Source organism: Branchiostoma floridae, chromosome 6 (assembly GCF_000003815.2).
Source record: "Branchiostoma floridae strain S238N-H82 chromosome 6, Bfl_VNyyK, whole genome shotgun sequence".
Classification (NCBI taxonomy): Eukaryota; Metazoa; Chordata; class Leptocardii; order Amphioxiformes; family Branchiostomatidae; genus Branchiostoma; species Branchiostoma floridae.
In genome coordinates this window covers 17,831,145-17,850,027 of record NC_049984.1, presented here as the reverse complement: position 1 = coordinate 17,850,027, position 18,883 = coordinate 17,831,145, and the positions used below count along the sequence as shown (strand labels likewise).

At 40.0% G+C, this 18,883-nt stretch overlaps 4 protein-coding genes across 4 annotated transcripts in view; 1 reads left to right on the top strand and 3 right to left on the bottom strand.

The window, feature by feature from the left end:
* Positions 1 to 99: 99 nt before the first annotated feature.
* On the bottom strand, positions 100 to 2,134 carry LOC118418159 (putative cystathionine gamma-lyase 2). The gene is made up of 4 exons (XM_035823995.1): positions 2,070 to 2,134; positions 1,442 to 1,648; positions 772 to 915; positions 100 to 273 (listed from the first exon to the last, which is right to left on the bottom strand). The coding sequence occupies exons 2-4, from the start codon at positions 1,616 to 1,618 to the stop codon at positions 100 to 102; spliced, it is 495 nt and encodes a 164-aa protein (XP_035679888.1). The 5' UTR covers positions 1,619 to 1,648; positions 2,070 to 2,134.
* A 10-nt stretch (positions 2,135 to 2,144) lies between these two features.
* Positions 2,145 to 2,954, top strand: LOC118418607. Its single transcript, XM_035824607.1, has one exon. It carries the CDS (start codon positions 2,298 to 2,300, stop codon positions 2,865 to 2,867), a length of 570 nt encoding a protein of 189 aa, XP_035680500.1. The 5' UTR covers positions 2,145 to 2,297; the 3' UTR covers positions 2,868 to 2,954.
* A 1,173-nt stretch (positions 2,955 to 4,127) lies between these two features.
* Positions 4,128 to 4,656, bottom strand: LOC118418158 (sulfotransferase 1C2A-like). The gene has a single exon (XM_035823994.1). The coding sequence runs from the start codon at positions 4,654 to 4,656 to the stop codon at positions 4,129 to 4,131; it is 528 nt and encodes a 175-aa protein (XP_035679887.1). The 3' UTR covers position 4,128.
* A 384-nt stretch (positions 4,657 to 5,040) lies between these two features.
* LOC118417607 (DNA replication factor Cdt1-like) overlaps positions 5,041 to 18,883 on the bottom strand; it is a 30,795-nt gene continuing 16,952 nt past the window's right edge. Inside the window, exons 5-12 of the mRNA XM_035823205.1 lie at positions 13,074 to 13,190; positions 11,032 to 11,180; positions 10,116 to 10,328; positions 9,260 to 9,542; positions 8,084 to 8,272; positions 7,793 to 7,918; positions 6,844 to 7,045; positions 5,041 to 6,221 (exon numbers count right to left, since the gene is read on the bottom strand). Coding sequence (XP_035679098.1) covers positions 6,064 to 6,221; positions 6,844 to 7,045; positions 7,793 to 7,918; positions 8,084 to 8,272; positions 9,260 to 9,542; positions 10,116 to 10,328; positions 11,032 to 11,180; positions 13,074 to 13,190 — 1,437 coding nt within the window. The 3' untranslated portion in view covers positions 5,041 to 6,063. The remainder of the gene's footprint in view (positions 6,222 to 6,843; positions 7,046 to 7,792; positions 7,919 to 8,083; positions 8,273 to 9,259; positions 9,543 to 10,115; positions 10,329 to 11,031; positions 11,181 to 13,073; positions 13,191 to 18,883) is intronic.

Below are 18,883 nucleotides of genomic sequence, written 5' to 3'. Positions count from 1 at the left end.
TTCCACAAATATGGAAAATCCTCACATAGGAATCAATGAATTAAGACATAAGACAGAAGGTGGTAAGACTTTTTGTACTTAAACCTCTTCCATTTCACATCACAAGGTGAGATGATACTTCACCTTGGTGTTGTCCTTGATATTTTTGGCAAATTCCTCCACAGTGCCTGCTTTCACCCACGTAACCTCCACGTCAAACTTCAGCATTGCCCTCTGTAGGAATTTCATGGTGCCTGCATAAACTGGCATCTGGCAAATAACGTGGTCTCCTCCCTTAAAAGATAGCAACTTGACAGTTATTTTGAGGTATGCAGTTGAAGCATTCTTATTTCACAGCTCATATACTTTCTACTATTAGAAAGTTACAGGCAAAAATAGTGTCAGGATTGGAGAGCACAAAAATAGTTTTCTGACTATTTTAACTAGTCACTCAGTTCCCTTCCAGAAGAATTGTACTAACTTGGCAAAGGGGTTGAAAAAAGATGTTGCCCAACCACACAAACTTAACGTAAATGTCCAAGAATAGTTTCATCTACGTCAGGTGATAAGGGGGGATAGACGCTCTATCATGTTTGGGACTGCATCATTCCTACTGCAGCGCCACCTACCTGCAATGAAAAGTAGAACCAGTCAGTATCACCAAGGAGGTTAATCTCCTTGGTATTACCTTGTAGAAGGTGGAAGATGGTTCACCTAAATGTTGGCGAGGAAAAATCATTTGGTTTAGTGCAAACATCTTGTGAAAACAAAAAGTAGCCATGAGACCCGTACCTTTAGTAGAGACAGCAGAACAGTGCTGACTGCTGCCATGCCACTGGAGAACACCAGGGTGCCGTAACCCCCCTCCAGCTGGTTAATGGAATAGGCCGCACCATCCTGGGTGGGGCCTCCATGACGACTGTAGATGTATCCTTTCTGGGGGCATCAAAATCAAAAAGTAACATGCATTGACATTTGACACAAATCTGTCGATCAGCCAAAGGATGAGGTGTCCCTATCATTAGAGCACGATTTGCTTTGACATTTGATAGCTTTCGTCTGCTCTGAGATTATTAATTACTGCCAGGCATTGATAACATTGATATGATCTACCCACTGTATGTATATCATTATGACTGAAAACAACATTGAATCACTTCAAGACACCAAATTGTTCATTTAATATTATAAAGTGTCAAGCGGTTTCTATGACCAAAAGTAAAAATCACTGTAAATTTGATTATTTCTAAAAAGTTAATTTCACAGTCAAGAGGGGAAAGGAGTTTTTTTTTTGCAGTATTTTTAGTTAGCAGTTGAAACAACTGTGCAGTACAGTGGGTACATATTGGAAATGCATATTCCCAGTTTAATGATTCTCAGTGGAGAGGTCAACAGGGGAATAAAACCACTGTGAACATTTCAAGACCTACAGTATGTACTGGCGTTTATGTAATTTACTTACATTCTCCAACTTGTGGACATACTCGTCAACAGTGTCCATGACGTAAGTGGAGGTAGTTTCGATGGACGGAGCGATGGGCCTGGTGCTGACCGCAGGAGGGCGTGCCATCACTGCCAGGGTGTCGAAGTGCAGGTCATCTGGCGGAGGGGAGCCGTGGGAGTCTGTCGAGGAGGCCATCTTGGTTCAAAGATTAGAGAGCTATACTTTCTGTGGAAGTTATACAAGATTTCAAATGTTCAGTCAGTGCATATCAAAGGGAGGAAACTTAGACAAAACATAATTGTCCAAACAAAACCCTAAAAATTGGGGGAAAGTGAATATTAAAAGCTAAAAGAGGACTGTTTAAAATGTATTGGACATCATACATGCTGCTGCACCTGGTGACTAAGTCAGGAACACTTCAACAAAATTTCAATTGCTAACATTATAAATCTTATTAGTTAAACATTAACTTTTGGCTGACACTTAAAGCAATCTTCTTCACATAGAATTCATGAACAATTCATTACACAACAGCTGTTAAATCTATATCATATGATAGTGATTGAGGATTGTAATTATCTTTACTGTAATATCAAGGAGGTTAAGTCAATGAAATCTTTGCTGGTTAAGTTTTTGATGCACTTACTCTTCAGGGCAGTACTGAGTTGATCACCAGGTCAAATACAGGTGAGAGTACCCCGCCCCTTCCGGTGCCCCGCCCCTTCCGGTTACAGATCCCACTTCCGGTCACTGTTCATCATCTCCTCTTTCGCTGACGCTGTGAAGTCGTGCAAATTGTAAGACTCGTCCTTACTTCCAGACTTCTATGTATGCTGCATTTTGACAACACAGGAGCCACTGAAAGGCAAGGAATATGTCTGCAGCACAACTGAGCACCGCCGTGTCGGATTTCGTCCTCTCGGCCTCTGCTGTTCTCCCAGCGCTCACACTGTGGCGCCCCTCCCCAGTCGGGTCCGTGGGTTTCTTGGTCATCGGCATCGCTGCGGGGCTTGGAGTTCTGCGTTTCGGACAAGGCTCGCCGTCCCCCAGCTTAGTACAGGCTCACCAGTCCCTCTCATGGCTAGCTAACGTCCTGGGGACGGCCTGTATTTCTGCCGCGCTGCACAGCAAGATGGTGGCCGGGCACAACCTTTGGACGGACTATCGTCTAATAGGAGCCGCCCTCTTGCTTGCCATCCATGGGTTCCTCCCGCCTAAAGTTTCGGAACTTGCGACTCTTCTCCTGAGCGGGATCTCTGTAGTAACGGCGGGAATTTTGTGCGGAAGGAACGGCGACACGTCAGGTGTAACGGGCGCGGTGTTGTACGCAGTATCAGGGCTGGTGATTGGGGTCGAAGGGAGCTTTCTCTCCATCCCTCGTGTTGACTGGTTCCACTACGCCTTGGCGCTGGGGAACTACGCGTTCTACTCCGCACTGTCTTAATGATCACCACAACGTTCATGCACATTGACTTTAGACCACTATACAAGTACTAAATAAAACTTGCTGGCTATAGAATTGCAACCGTGAGATTGTCTGAAAGGTCTCTGTTTTTCTAATTGACGTATCTCGGTGATGAACGTCACTTTTACGAGGTCTCATACTATTACTTCTAATGGATAGCAATTAAAATGATTGAACCCAAAAGGGAGTACAAATGAGACGGAAACAATATACATGTATACAAATATCCTGACTCCCGGGATTCGAACCCGCGCTGATCCCGGGCTGCCAGCTCACAAACCCATCAATGCAAACCACTACGCTAAAAGGCTTAAGCCGTTTGGCATGGTAATTTGGTGCATGCTGCTTGAACCCCACTTTTGGCTGAATTGGTTGCGTGCTGGGTTTGCGAGCTGGTGCATCAACTCTCTCTCACAAACACATAAACACAAACTTTCACTCTTTCTCTCACACATTAGCCTGGGATCCAGCCGTATTATTATTATAGCTCTTGAGTCTACTGTCCTCTTTGCAAATGACCAGTACCACACAAGTATAACGATCACCTTTATCTGTGGGTAACCCATATGATCCTAATGTTATATCCATTGTTCTTGTAAACAACATTTAGGGATATCATGGCGCAATATTTTGGAAGTTACTTTTACCCTGCGGATGAAAGTGAACTAGCGTTTAACATATCAGTCAAAGAAAAGCGTTAAAGCATTGTATCATAGAAAAGTAAAACAGCAGTGCTATTAGGTTCACTAGTCACTAAACCAGGCTACTTTTAATAATCCATGGAAGAGTTCTTTACCAATACCCCCTCTCTCTTGGCTTCGCTATACTTAAAATACTATGAATATTATACAGTATCCTGATGTTTGGTACATATTGTCCAGTTATCAGAACATACAGGTTGAACAAGATGTGACTTAACAGTTTCCCATCATTGTGTCATTCTCCTTTTTTTATGCATGGAGAGCCCTAACATGCAAGTCTATTTCTGTGAAAACCTATAAAGTTTAATATGACATTAATAACAGCTGAAACTACCATGTCAGTGAGATTCTAATTTGAATGATCCAATTTACATTCCAACATTCAACCTATAATCATTCTATTCAAAACTCTATGCCATTTTATGTTGAATAGTTTTACTAACTGCTCCAGAAACTTTATTATTACATAAACAACTTTAAAAAATGTGAGTACACCATGTACCATATCTGCATGTTAGTGTTGTTTTTCACATTGAAATTCAATCAAAGTCAAAATCAAGTCCAGTTCCATCTAACTTCTCTTTATACTTTGCATCAAATGCCACGTTTTGTTCATCAGTGAACATCGATTTCCAGTCTCCAACGACGCCCTTCCTCGTGATAACACACCTGATGTCAGTTGTTTTATCGTAAACGGCTTTCATGTTGCGAAAGGTACAGGCCTCCGTAATGCTTGCCACTTGGTCTTCTTCTAGATCTGCCTCAAGGAAAGCAGCGACTTTCTCCACAGCTCCTTTATTGTCCTTCTTCATGTCTTCATACTTCAGGAAGAGAAAGTGGGGGTCGTCACGCATCTGCCACCAGCCGAGCACGTGGTGGTACAAATCGCCATATTGCCATCGCCCGTTGAGAAAGTCGCCAGCGAACGTTTCCCAGTCATTCTTGTTGAAGTTGAGCCTTGTTGCGAAGTGGTAATATGAGATGGCAATATCCTTTGGGTTCCGCATGATGGAGATAATCTTTGTGTTCCCCTTTGGACTGACGATCCCGTGTGGAGCTGTTCTCATAATTAACATATTTGAAAGGTGAACGTCTACTGTAAATGCATTTAAGTTAATGGGGATTTAATTTCGTGTAAACAGGAAAGTGGAGTGCTCGCGGTAGTGCTATACACTGTAGTCACATACTGTAAAGGAAAAGTGTTCGCGGTGGTTTTAAGTTCACGGTAAGACTGCCTCACCAAAACTGCGAGCATAAAACCACTGCAAACGTTTCTGCATTTACAGTATGTCAATCCTTACACAAATGTGGTAAATCTCATTTGACTGTTAAATCTAAATCATCATTTGGTGCTAGGGGCACTATCTCATGTTCTCTCAACCAAACTCATGTTGTAATTCACTGTATTAAAAATAACGTTGTATGTAATAAAGTGAAAAGACTTGGGTAGATCATATGAAGCATGTAACGGAATTTATTGCTTCATTGCCTAGTACATGAATGATAAGTACTGTCAAGAATTGATCTAAACAGTTTTAAACATGAAAAAAACAGTCCCTGAAAAACGGTTCCAACATTTACAGAAATGTACAAGTCAGGCATTTCCTTTGGGATAACTACATGCATAAAATACAGGCATAAGCAGCATTCTTCCATTCCTATCATTATACAAGACTGTTGTCTATATACATGTACATGTCTATATGCCTGTAGAATGGTTTTCACACTAATTCTGAATGATTGTGGGGAAGGGTTAAAATGAAAAAAAATTACAATTAGAATAATAATGAAAAAAAATGTAAGCACTTGATCTTAGACCAAGAGCAAAGGAAAATAAATTATGAACACAAAATGTGAAAATTTATTTCTTACTATTCCCTGAAAAATCCATCCTGGTCCAACAAAATGCTTAATTCTAAAAACATGTTTAAAAAGGTATTTGTACCAGCAATTATGTTAACATACAGTGAAAAAAAGGACAAGTAAATCAAAGTGAAGATTTAAAAACAGAAGATGACTAAAAAATGGTAATATTCAAGTACAGCACAAGAAGTGAAATGCGACTAGTAAAGGAAAGAGGAAACATGATGGTCTGCATATGGTCGTTAATTTTTAAACAAAGAACAAAAGTTTTGGTCCTGAGCAGAATATTTCCCATCTTCTTCCTCTTTTCTTCTTTATTCCTGACTGGGTTCCACTTCCTATAATGTCATTGAAAATGTTTAAAATGTTCAACGAAATCTAAACTAGATCTATAAGAAGTTAACACAAACAACAACAAAACATGTCTCTTCCTCAGAAAACTGCTCTCCTAGGTTGTAGTCCTAACACCCTAATAACTAGAACAGAAAATAGACAATTTTACAGCGACTTAACAATTGCACTCATCTCATCATAGTACATTGGATAACAGCTTCCCACAATACTATTGTGTATGAGGATGTCAAAATGGAATTGCTTATACAGTAGAATTGTTACATGCTGTCTTTGAGTGCCTTGTTCAGTTTGTCCACAATGATGTTGATGTCCTGGTTCCTGTCCATCTTAAGGAAAGTGCCTTTACTGATCTTCACTACAGACAACCAGCCAGGAGCCATCTCTGTCAGCAGTTTCAGGTGGGCCTCTGACTCACCTGGAATAAACATCAGGAAGGTTTTAGCATTGTTTATAGTTTTATTTAAAAATTCACTATCTTCATCTAAGCAGTAAACCAGCATTGTTGAAGTACGCTGGCTTCATCACCAGGAGTGGTGGCATGTTATGTACACTTGACACAAAAAGGTTAGAAAACTTGTCAGCCAAGGTTGACAAATGGCTAATTCTACTAACTCAGAACTCTATTTCCTGTCACCCTCAAACTCTGATTGAACTTTTGTTTTGTCTGTCACTTCCTGTCACTCTGAGTAAATGTGGTGAAACATGCCTACATCATATGTAGCATGGGGAAACACAGGAAAATAGACGCACCAAAAACAACACCTCTACACAGAGGTGAAGATTTTGGATATGGTAAAAAAATGAGCAGTTAATACTGGAACGTTTACAGTGGTTCTATTTTCATGAACTTAGCTGTAACCTCTCCACCACGAATTCATGATACCACAACTAAAGAGTTGGTTCAACTGCGAATTCAAAATGCAGGAAATCCTATTTTTCCCAAATACTGTGCAATAAAACCACCATGAAACTAAATTATTTCACAATGATACTAAATATCACTGAAACAACAACTAGAAGAAACCACAAAAACCTACTGGAGGAGAGGACAGATCTGTAGCTTTCGGACATCTTCTTGACGGCAGACTCGATGGGGACAGCTGGCTTCTTCTCCGTCACGAAGTACGTCCTCAAGATCCGCGCCAGGTCGGGCAGCCGTCCAATCATGGCTGTTTTCCTATCTTGGTCAGCATCTCTTGTCATGTACTTCTCTGCTTTGGCAGCTTCTTTGGCCCGGATCTACAGTCAAAGCAATTCAAAGGTTATTTTCTAAATTTCATGATTCCTACCAGCACTAGTTTACAAGGAGCAAAAACTCACAGTGTAGGATCTCAAGTAAAACATTTAATGATTCTTTAACACATAGAAAACTTTCAAAAAGACCAACAGCAATTACCAATCTCCATACCAAAAAAACACACTGAGGGAAATATAGAAGACTGTATGTGAATCTTCTTGAGTTCACATGCTCCAATTCAATCATATCAGCATCTTTTCTTTCTCTTATCATGATAATACATGACAAGGTTGACAGCGTAGATCTATGTTTAACTTGAAAAATTAAAGTTTCAATTTTCAAGTTCCTGGCAATTTTCATGACAATTATGATTCACACGAGTCATAAAGAAATTATGAAAAACTTTTTTTATAAGTGGAGACTTATAACAGACAGGGATAGAAATAAGTAGAAGAGACTAACACGTTAACCTTCTCCATGCTGCCTAACCCCACAACCAAGACAAACTTGGTGCCTTTGGCTACCTTTGCAGACTGAAGGTTAACCTATCAAGTTACATCAGCATCATTTTCTTCTTTCATCTTTATGACAAGCAGTGATAACTGAGTTGACATTTCCTATGAATGACACCTAGCCTGTGTTTACACAATCTCTCAGTGGGTGGGGTTAATGACCCCCCTTCTAGGTGGCAGCAACAATAGGGCCGGCCACAAGGAGCGTGATTTTAGTCAGGCTAGAATGATACCTACCCTCTCCAGTAGACTCAGTGGTGCACCTTTGTTAGCAGGGGTGGAGACAGATGTTGGAGTGTTGGACTTGGTCTTTCCTGTCTCCTTGGGGGAGAGTTGTGCAACCTTCTGTAGTGCCTTCTCCACCTACGTTGTAAGGTTTCAAACAAAAAAGGAACATTTTGGATGACAAAGCTAAGTTACATACCCCACCTTGCAGTCATTGCTAGAACTACAGAGACATACAGCACTAGTCAAAAGTAAGTCACAGATGAGCAAATCTGAGTCAGCTATTTTAACAGAACTCCTTACCCTGGGGAGGATTTTCCCCCTGGCCTGGTCCAAGACGTCTTGAGCAGTGGAGTACTTCTGTACGTTGGGTGGCAGCGGTAGTGGGGACGGTTCGATGTCTGGTACCTTATCCAGCGGGAACTTGGGATGCCACTTGGTCAGGGCGTCATCAGACACAGATGGGGAGGGAGCTAGGGTCTGGATAAACCTCTATATGTGACAGGGAGGGAATAAAAGTGGTCAGATAATGTCCAGGGCAAATTGGTGTACCTAAGCAATTAACCAGTGACATAAGCTATTAATAAATTGGTAAGGGAAGCTAGACTTGTGCAGAAGAAAAGCTGATCAGCAGAAAAGAACTTCGCCACAGAACTGAGTAAACTAACAGATATGAATTATGTGACAGAGATTGTCATTCTCGAATAGGACTATTTAGCCATACCCGATGCTGACCATGGTCTTTCAACTTGTAAGACATACAGCAAAGTATAAATTCAAACACCATTGTATAACTAGCCCTACTTGTGAATGTGGGAATTCAAACGAGACAACTGAGCACTACTTGTTGCACTGCGAACTATACAACATCGAAAGGATTCATATGTTGCACTCCATATCCCGTTTAAACCCAGAAGAATTACTCTCGCCTGACCCCCTTAACTCATCTGACAATGCTTTATGCACCCTTCTCACTATGGGCAGCCCTTTCCTCCCACACTCGATAAATTGTAACATCTTTGACTATGTTTTCAATTTTATCAAAATGACCGGAAGATTTATTTAATCTGATTTGAAATTGATTGGCAATGCCAGCCTTGTATGCGCTTTAGCCCGTTTTTGTTGTTAGTATTTATGTTATTCTTATGTTGCAAAATGACGTTTATGTTCAAGTCATCTTAAGTTATACGTTTCGTTATAATCTCAATTTTGTTACTTTTGATTGTCATTGTATGTAATACAGAGCAGAAGACCTCCATAAACTCATTGTGAGCTTCTTGTCCAATGCTCGAAAAACGAATGCGAATAAAAATAAAAAATAAAAACAAATAAAGTATAACGGATATCGTCATGTTACCACACAAGACATATTTTCATTCTAATAATGCGAACTTGCCCCTAGGATTTGATTATGAAGTCTTGGAGGAGTTACTCCTACATTGGTTCATGTCTTACAAACAAACAAATGTTCTTGCTCACCCTATGGTTCTCCTTCACAATGCCGACCAGATTGGTCTGGAAGATGTTCCTCCGGTTTATCAACTGTGAGGAGGAGAAGGATGCTCTAGCCTGGGGCACAGGCTTTCCTGAGGCACTTGTGTCTCCGCTGGGCTGGCCATCCAGGTTGGCCTGCACCGTCAGCTCGTACTGCGTCTTCTTGTCTCCCTGACTCCGCCAGCACTGGCTGACCTTCTCTTGGCGGAAGACGTACGCCGATGGGAACACGGTCTTGATCTGTCCCATGTGGTGTTTTTCAAACTTCCTATGCAACAAACACGGGATAGACACATTACATAACTTAGACAAACATCTAGTTTTTGTACACAAACCATAAATTTTGTTCCAGAACCTATATTATTCATGTAAGTCTAATCTAATCAATGGTAGATCTTCTTGAACAACATATCTGGAATTCTAAAATTTGTCTAAATTTTAAACAATGTTTAATGGAGATGGGTATCAATGTTTGTTCTGTCAAATCTAAATGAGCTTCTAGAACCCCTTAGTCATGTGTGTGTATGCATTGTGTGTTTGTGGTTGATCTCAATACTGGATCCCCTGACTGTAAAAGACCATAGAACTCACACTGTACTTTGTCACAAATGATTTAGCAACCAGGACCCTCCCCAGAAATTCAAAGCGATATAGTGCTGTTTGAACTATGGAGAGTGAAACTTAGGCCAAACTATGCAGATTTTGAGGAGTTTTTTAAAATACAAAATTAACTGAATTTGATAATTCACAATGCAGGGCTTAGATAACAACAAGATTTTGCTGCACTATTCTTCCATTGTTTAGGGATAGGCCTGGCAGTAAACGTTGATTCGCTGCGTACTTGCGGCACATCTCCTGCACAGCGTTCTTCAGCTTCTGGAAGGTGGCCAGCTCCTCCCTGTTGTGCAGGATGCTGACCACCGTGTCCATGCTGCGAAACATCTCCGCCAGCAGCTTGTACTGGTACGGCAGGCCGAGGGACGCCGGCGGGGGAGGCACCGCGGTGGTGAGGTGGTGGTGTCGCACATACGCTGGCGCCACCTGGTGGTCACTGCTGAAATGGCAGAATTTGATACTGTAAATGCATTTTCGTTGATAGGGATTTAATTTCATGGTAGAGGGAAAATGGAGTGTTCGCTGTTTTTAAGTTCACGGTAGCGATTGTAGTCACATACTACAATGGAAAGTGGTTCACTGTGGTTTTAAGTTCACAGTGAAGTAGCCAAAACAAAAATCGTGAACATAAAACCACCGCAAACATTTCTGCATTAATCTTACAGCATCAGCATTTATACAGTGGTACATGCAGGTCGACATAGAACATAAAACTTAAATTGACATCCAAACACAGTGGAGTCAAACATATAGTGGCCACTAAAGGAATCTGAATAAATTGGCTATATATTGGTGGGCACTACAGATAGAACCGTTACTGCTTTAATCAATGGGAAAAATTAATATAATCGACCACCAGAAATTAGTCACAATGGCCAGGTGGTTTAAATGCAGGTTTGACTGTACTTGTACTATTCAATCATGTAATCACAAGATAACGAAACAGATGACAGGAAACTACATTCTACACTATGGGTGACACCTAGCTGTTCACACAAAAACTGCAGCAGCTGGTTCACAAATTCAGCAATTTCTCATTTTAATTAATCTATCAACTTATTCTGGTAAGAATGTATGCTCAGTGTTTAGAAAAAAAGGAATGGATATTCAGAGACAATATTCGTTACTGTGTTGTGTCATACCTTTCTTCTGTTGCCTCCTTGCTGGAGCTTGATTGCACCTGTTTCTGTTTAGACTTGTCGGCTTTAAGTTTTTCTGCCCCCTCCTGCATAGACTTCATGTGTTGTTGAAGAGAAGACAACTGTCCGGACTTTATCAGCTTTTCTCGCAGCTGGAACAAGAAACAGTTTTTATTGTTACTGTAAAGAATGACCAAAGCTCAACATGATGCAACATTTTATCCTTTAAAATGCCCATGAGTTAATTTAGCTGACTTTGAACCAAGAGGTTGAATTCCTGTATTGGGCCAGGCACTTTTATTGGGAAAGGCACTTTCCAAAACTTTTCTTGCTCTGCCATACTGTCCAGAAGTCCAAGGGCTTATCCAATAATATGCCATCGATAATACAACCCACTGCCCCTATGGCCTTCTAAAAGGTCATTAGCCTTGATTCCAGACCCCCAGCCCCATCCCAATATCTGTCGTGCAGTGTCTAACTCAGTTGGTCTGTATAGGCCCTGGAAACAGTCTGGTATCCAGGCTAAAGGGCTGTGAGATTGTTACCTTTTAATCACATTGTTCATGTTTAATCATGTTCCACCACAAATCCCAGCAGATGTTGGAAGGCAGCCCACACAGATGTATTATAGATTTGCGTGTCTGCTTCGTGACATCTATGTTTCATTACAATGACCTTAGACCCTCAACTGGGACTCTGGACAAATCAACCAAGGCTGATTGGGCTCTGCAAACTTAAGACTATCGATTGACTGACCAAAAGTTCTGGAATATTGCGTTTCTAATCAGCTTCACAGAAACTGGAGGAATAAATTTCAACTGTAAATTTTGCAGCAGGGTAAAAATCAATAGCACAAGTGGAAACAATGCAAGAAGACTGTTGAATATTAAGTTAATCAGTCATTACCATTTCTCAGTTTCAGTAAACTTTTCGAGTTATGTCTACCGTATATTGTACATCATCATCATATTGTGCAACAGCACGGAAGTCTTCTAATCTTGAATTAAGATAATAAGAATGTGATGTGTTAATGATCGTGAATCTATCTTAATGACGCTAATAAAGGATTTGGGAGTGTTTGAAAACTTTTAATGATGGATATGTGCTTACCTAGAAATTGTAAGAACAACGCAATTCAGACACAGCGTGTCTGTGATGTTGGTTAAATTAAGATTGAATTCAATGTGCTTGCTGTTTGAAGACTTTGCAGTCACTTAAAAACACATAAGAAATGAAAAGACTTGCAGTAGACCCCATATGTATGTTAAATATGAGTTGATTATGTTTTTATATATAAATTTACTTTCATATCATTGTTATTCATATGTTTTTGTATGGACTTTGACTTCCTTGAAAATCAGTCAACCTGAGGAATAAATATTAGAAATAAATTGATATGCAATTTTAACTGCTCCATATGTGTGTCCTCACCCAGGCTTTAGCCAGAAATGAGTCCAGTCATTTTAGACCAGGCCCTTATTTCAGACTCATTTGAGACTGTCATTTTAGACCTGGCTGTTCTAAAAATAAATGTAATAAGAAATTGGACATGCCCTTACACTGGGGAGCACAGCCTCTGACAAGCATAAAATTCTGATTGACCAGGGTTGCTAACAGGTCACCATGGTCACAGTTGAAGACTCTGACAGTAATGTTATAAGGATACCTTAGTATGCACCATTTTAACTTCAAATGCACTAGACCTCTGCATCATGGAAGGTGGATGTCCCCAGACCCTCCTAAGATACTCAAGCCTGTATCACTTACCATGACTCACCAAGAAATTTGGACCCCCTATAACGGTAAAACCTTTATCCGTTGGGTAACCTATATCCGTTGCTTTTAAAAACATGGTATCGGGGGATAACACATTGGACGGACCTTTGTTTCAAATTGCGATATTTTCAGTATAGTGCATTTTAAAACTACCACCTGTCGGCTTGATGTGCCTAAATACCCTGTTTTGAAAAACAACAGACATAGGTTACCCCACGGATAAAGGTGAACTAGCGGTAATAAAATCCTAGCTAAAAGCCTGTCCTTACCTCTGCTCGTGTCATAGTCTTCTCCTTGGCCTTGACCTTGGCAGCTTCCTCCTGCACACGGGCAAGTCTTCTCTGTAGTTCATGAACACCTGAGGATCTTCTGCTCCTAGTCTGAGACTTATAAAGAAAAGGATAGAAAACTAGGTAAGAATACTTATAGACATAATGTTTTATTTTTTACAGAATTATATCATTGCTATGCAGGAGTATGACATAACATTGAGAGCATACCCAAAGAAAAACATATATCACAGGTATGAATAATACAGAAACATACAATTTCTTCCAACACAATACAGAAACATGTAAGACAATAAAGGGAACATATTGTTAAAACCCATGCTTATTCATACTCATCATACTCATCATATATAGTAACATGATAATTTCTTTTTCGATATTTTTGTGTATCTCTACGCAACAGCAAGTATTTTTGTCTTTGAAACCAAAAGTCCACTACTAGCTACTTGAAAAACATAATGCTTCACCTTAGTTGAGGATGACTGTTTTATCTTATTTTAATGATTCCTCTTAGGTCACCAGAGGTTAGGCGAGAAACACGCGATTTACTGAACATCATCTCGTTATCTGTTTCTCCCACCACCTGACGTAACCTCACACAACTGCCGCAACGCCTGACAATTTGAAGTGAAAACATTAACTGGCTAAAAAGACAACCACATACAGCTGAGGCTAGCAGTAATTATGGCCTTGCCCACACTAATTAATCTATCAGCTCCTGTAATGTGTTGCAGGGGTCAGCATGTTCCATACCACATCAGCCTGATAGTTAACTTCACCACGCAGAGGTTAACACATTCCTCACACAAATTAGCCTAACAGCAAACTGTGATGGGGTCAGTGCACTCTATGATTGAAGTCAGGGCTCGAAATAGTATTTTTTTGCATACCTACACTGTACACTGTAACATGAAAAATAATTTTCACCACAATTATCATATATACCTGTATCTTTTGTCGGAAAAGAGGACTTTTGTTGGAGAAAACATCATCAGATCAAAAGTCTAGAAAGTCATTTCAATTTCAGTGGTGACAATCAGTACAGGAAACAAAACCTTTAAATAATGTATTTCTACACCCAGTAAATGGATTAGTCCAATTTTACATCCATCTTTCTACTAGCGGATAGATATTGTTGAGAGAATAAAGCTGGATTTGTATGAACTATGACTGAGTCTATGTAAATCAAATACGGTACGATCCATGATGCAAAAGTGTGATTTCAGAGGCAATGAAACAAACAAAACTTACAGCACACACTAATTCACCAATGAAATTTGTTCAATCTACTGATGAGATTTTGTTACTGAACACTTACACCACCTCAGCGGACATCAAATGTACTGTATTCGGGTGTAATTTCCAGCCCTGAAACTTTAAGGTGAAGCACAACTTTAGCCAGAAATTCCCCACAATTTCCCAGTAAAACATATGCGGTTCGGTGACCCTAGGCCTTGCCGCATCTGCTCTGATGCGAATTAACCCCGGGGTCTCGCTATGGCGTCATCAGGCTGACATTTCCGACTGAACTTGAACATGTGGGAACAGTTTACATACAGATTAGCCCAGAGCCTCACAGTTCAGTATATTAGGGGTGACATCTGCTGAAACTTAACTCCAACACAAAGCCAAACTTTAGAAAAGTCATCCTTTCAATTATAGCAAATGCAGGAATTTCATAAGTCTGTGCAATTGAACTTGAAACTGGGGGAGCGCCTTACAGTTAAAGGGATCAACATACTCTAACATTATCCTAAAAATGCTACCATAATGAAAAACCTTTCAACCAAAGCAGGCAAATGTATGCACTTATCCTTCCCATTGTTCCAATACTCTCATGTCCCTAATAAACGTACCGGGACGTTTATTTTTTTCAGCCTCACAATCCACCCGGTACGTTCTTATTTTGGACGGTACGTTTATTTTTTTTCTGAAAATTGGGGCTTTGCTAAGCCAGGATCCTCAAAGAATTGAAGTTTTTTGGGTTTCTGCCCATATTTCCGCGGTATTTTTGCTCAAAATTCACTATTTGTCGGGCGAAACAGCGCGGATTTCCCCGCGTTTTGACCCGCGTACGCGGTACACTTTCGGTGATGTCGTTCCATCTCGCTATGACGCTACGAAGTAAATGTTGTTCTTGGGGGAAAATAAGATACCGCACTGACGTTTTGAAATACAATTTTTACATAAATAACTTTTAGTTTTAATTTAGTAGTAGTTTACAGTTTCTGTTTACATCGTAAACCAGCACCTTGCACGGGGAATTTCCGGTCTTGTGGTTCCATGCTCTTTCGTCAGCGAGGCGGAAGAGTGATTCGTTCACATAATAAATACTGGACGTAAAAATAACAACTATAACTTCGTTTCCCTTGTGATATGAGTTTTGACGCCGCATATTCTCCAAAACGGCAGGAATTCGTCGGTAAAAACAGCAAGTTCATAATCATTTCTAAGCTTCAAACCGCCACAAACACTTTCCTCTGTAGATGCATGTGCCATTATGCCGAGAAGGTCACGTCGAAATAAACTTTCTCTACGTAGGCTTATTTCCCCGGCAAAAATCAGCCTTAGTCTAGTTTTCACATAAAAAAGTTTCATGTAATAGATTTTAATCGTTTTTATACCGTAATCACTGTATTTCATGCTACACATGAGAATTCTTGTTGCGACATTTTACCTTGGAAAAATGGAGTCGCCCACTGACCCCTAGTGACCTTGTTTATCTGCTGCTGACGCCATCTTGGAAAATTACCGGAGACGGAGATTTCCATTTTTGGCCCGCGGAATACGAAAATTGTGACAGCGTACATGCATTTCAAGAACCTAAAACATCAGATACATGAACGGACGGTCTATTTGTAAAATCTGTCCATATAGTCTTCCAGTTTGCACAGATATGACGATGTAGAGAAGGGTATACGTAGAGTGCAAAGAGTCTGAGACGAGAAAAAACGCCGCGTGAATTCAACACCACTTTGGTGGAAAAACTTCGCATAAAATCACATAATTTTGTATAATGTTTCTTTATTCAACGTTTCCTTCGTAAATCGTCTAATTTGAGCCTACATTTTGCTGATGTAGTGCAGAAATTGAAAAAAGTGAACCCCGCCAGTCGCGCCGCGCCGGTGACCGCTATCGGCAGTGTTGGCATAGCGGCCGGTGTGAAGCTAAATCCCTGCGCCGCCAAATACGTGAGAGGTCAGGTGCGCTAGCATTGATTTGGCAGATACAAGCGCCAAATTTGTGCACCGTGCCAAATACCTGAGATACACGGTGTGCATGGGGGTTTCGAATATGACATATATTTTGATTGGCTAAATGGTAACACTAAATACAATGATTACTTTAGAATATTTCAATCCAATCAATACAAAGCTAAAGTTATGGACAATTTCACTGAAGAAAAAGGATTGGTCGTCCATTTTAGCGTCTAAATCGTATTGATTTATTTAATAGTAATGACACCGAAACCACAGGTCACCTCTGATGACCTTTTATAGCCTCACAGAGCATAGCACCTAATTTGGACTGATATACAAAGCATTTGTAAGCAGTGCATTAGCAGCTCATATATCAATATATTTACTATGGGCACAATTTTGTTGTGTTCTATTTTCTTTTCCGTTTTAGATAAAACGGAGAGGATCTAAAGATCAGTAACGTTTATAACTGTTACCCGTCATAATTCAACCTAGAATGATTCTTTGAAAAAGTTACATTTGAATATGACAGGTCAGCACATGATAGACGATAGACACTTACAAGAATAATCCTCTGAAAACACACACTTGTGCACTAGACCAAGAATTATGATCAACTTCTTTTATTGCCTTGTGTGACTAAAAATAGAGTAATAATATAGTTGAGGGGCGCCAATTATAATTCATTATGCAGATGGTGGCCAGTTCGTTCACCTTGGTCCAAATCGGGGTCTATTCTTCTTATATTGTTCTGATACCTGATATGATATGATATAACGACCGTCCTTCCGCCATTGCTCGGCGTGTGACCAGAAGTGGTGATCTGGTCAGAGTCATACACTGGCCCTGATTTGCTCATTTTTACACGCTTTGCTAGCCAAATAAAGTCACAAACATATATTTTATTTCCCTGCTGTAACCGTTTCTGATGGCTCTTATATCGGAACACTACGACTAAGTTGCTGCTGTGGTGCGCGCCAAAACAGTGCCATGTTTTCCCGCTGCATATCATTATCCCACTTCATACAACTAAGTAATATAGGCAAATTCATATTCCTTATGAATTTAGACATACCTTTACTTATAAAGCATATCATATATTTTCAACATACTAACTTCATGTATCTCTTGTTGCGACCTGTACTGAACACAGTGGGTATGTATGTAAAATGAAGGTCTCCATTCATTCATTATCTTTATATTAGGATTGCTGCTGTGGTGCGCGCCGAAACAGTGCCATGCTTTCCCGCTGCATATCATTATCTTTAGGATTGCTGCTGTGGTGTGCGCCAAAACAGTGCCATGTTTTCCCGCTGCATATCATTATCTTAAGGATTCCTAGGGGTCTCTATGGAGTGTCCCAATTTTCAATCCCATGAAATCAATGAAGGCAAATAGCTCATTTGAAAGGTTCCCTTTAAATGCATGTATTCATATAGTATTAAATTGTGAAATAGTCAGTTGAATTTAAAACAAGGAAAGTTGTTGAAATATAGGTTTTTCAATATACAGGTTTGTCGAATCGGCTACTACAAAACATCTGTTAGCTTTTACAAAGGTCGTTGCCATAGTAATCTTCGCTGCGAAATACTTGCTCCTCTCCTGCATTGCGCAGCCGCAGTACCTGACCTCTCACGTATTTGGCGGCGCAGGGATTTAGCTTCACACCGGACCGAAAATCGTCTGGCCGCGACCGCATTCGACAGGTGACCGCTATAGACTATTTCTTAATGATTAGGTAAAAAATCCAACGGACCGACGAAAACTGACCGAAATGGCCAAGTGGGACCTATACTCAGGTTACTCATAAGGCGGGTTTCACTGTACCTTTTATTACAAAATGGAGAAAACATCATAATTCGAACAAGATATCTGTTATAGTTCTTCAGCTCATTATTTATACAACTGATGTGGTTCTTAGGCCACACCAATTTAATTTCTTGGTTCACGGATTCGCTCGCTCCTATTTTTTGGAAAAAAAAAATAAAAATAAAAATTACCACTCAGCAAATTTTCACTATTAATGAAACCATTCACCAGCTTTCTGGTGTAGCAAATTAGCCTTTATATTATAAGCTCCTTAAAGTGTGGGTACAGGTGCTGTTACTGTACAATAATAGTGTTTTTGTACTTTTTTCAAGTTGAAAACTTTTTTTCTTTATGTTTTGGATTAGCCGTTACCTTTACCCCAACCATTTTACAATTTTTATTTTTATTTTTATTTCGCCCTTTCGCTCCATATTTTTTATGAAAAAATCCGTGAACCAAGAAATTAAATTGGTGTGGCCTTAGGCATAAATAAATAAAAAGAACCTACCTGCTTATCATCTTCTTTTCTTTGGACAGAAATAGCATGGACACAGTTAAATACTTGTCAATTTGGTAATTTTCCGGGGGGTATGTTTATTCCGGGGGGTATGTTTATTAGATATTGAGGATTTGTCCGGGGGGTATGTTTATTCCGGAAGGTATGTTTATTAGGGACATGAGAGTAGTGTAGCTCAAGAAATTTCTTTCAAAGTAAACATTAAAGGGAAGAACAAAGATGCTCCACTGTATACTTTCATCTGGTGGAAATGGGTTAGAAAG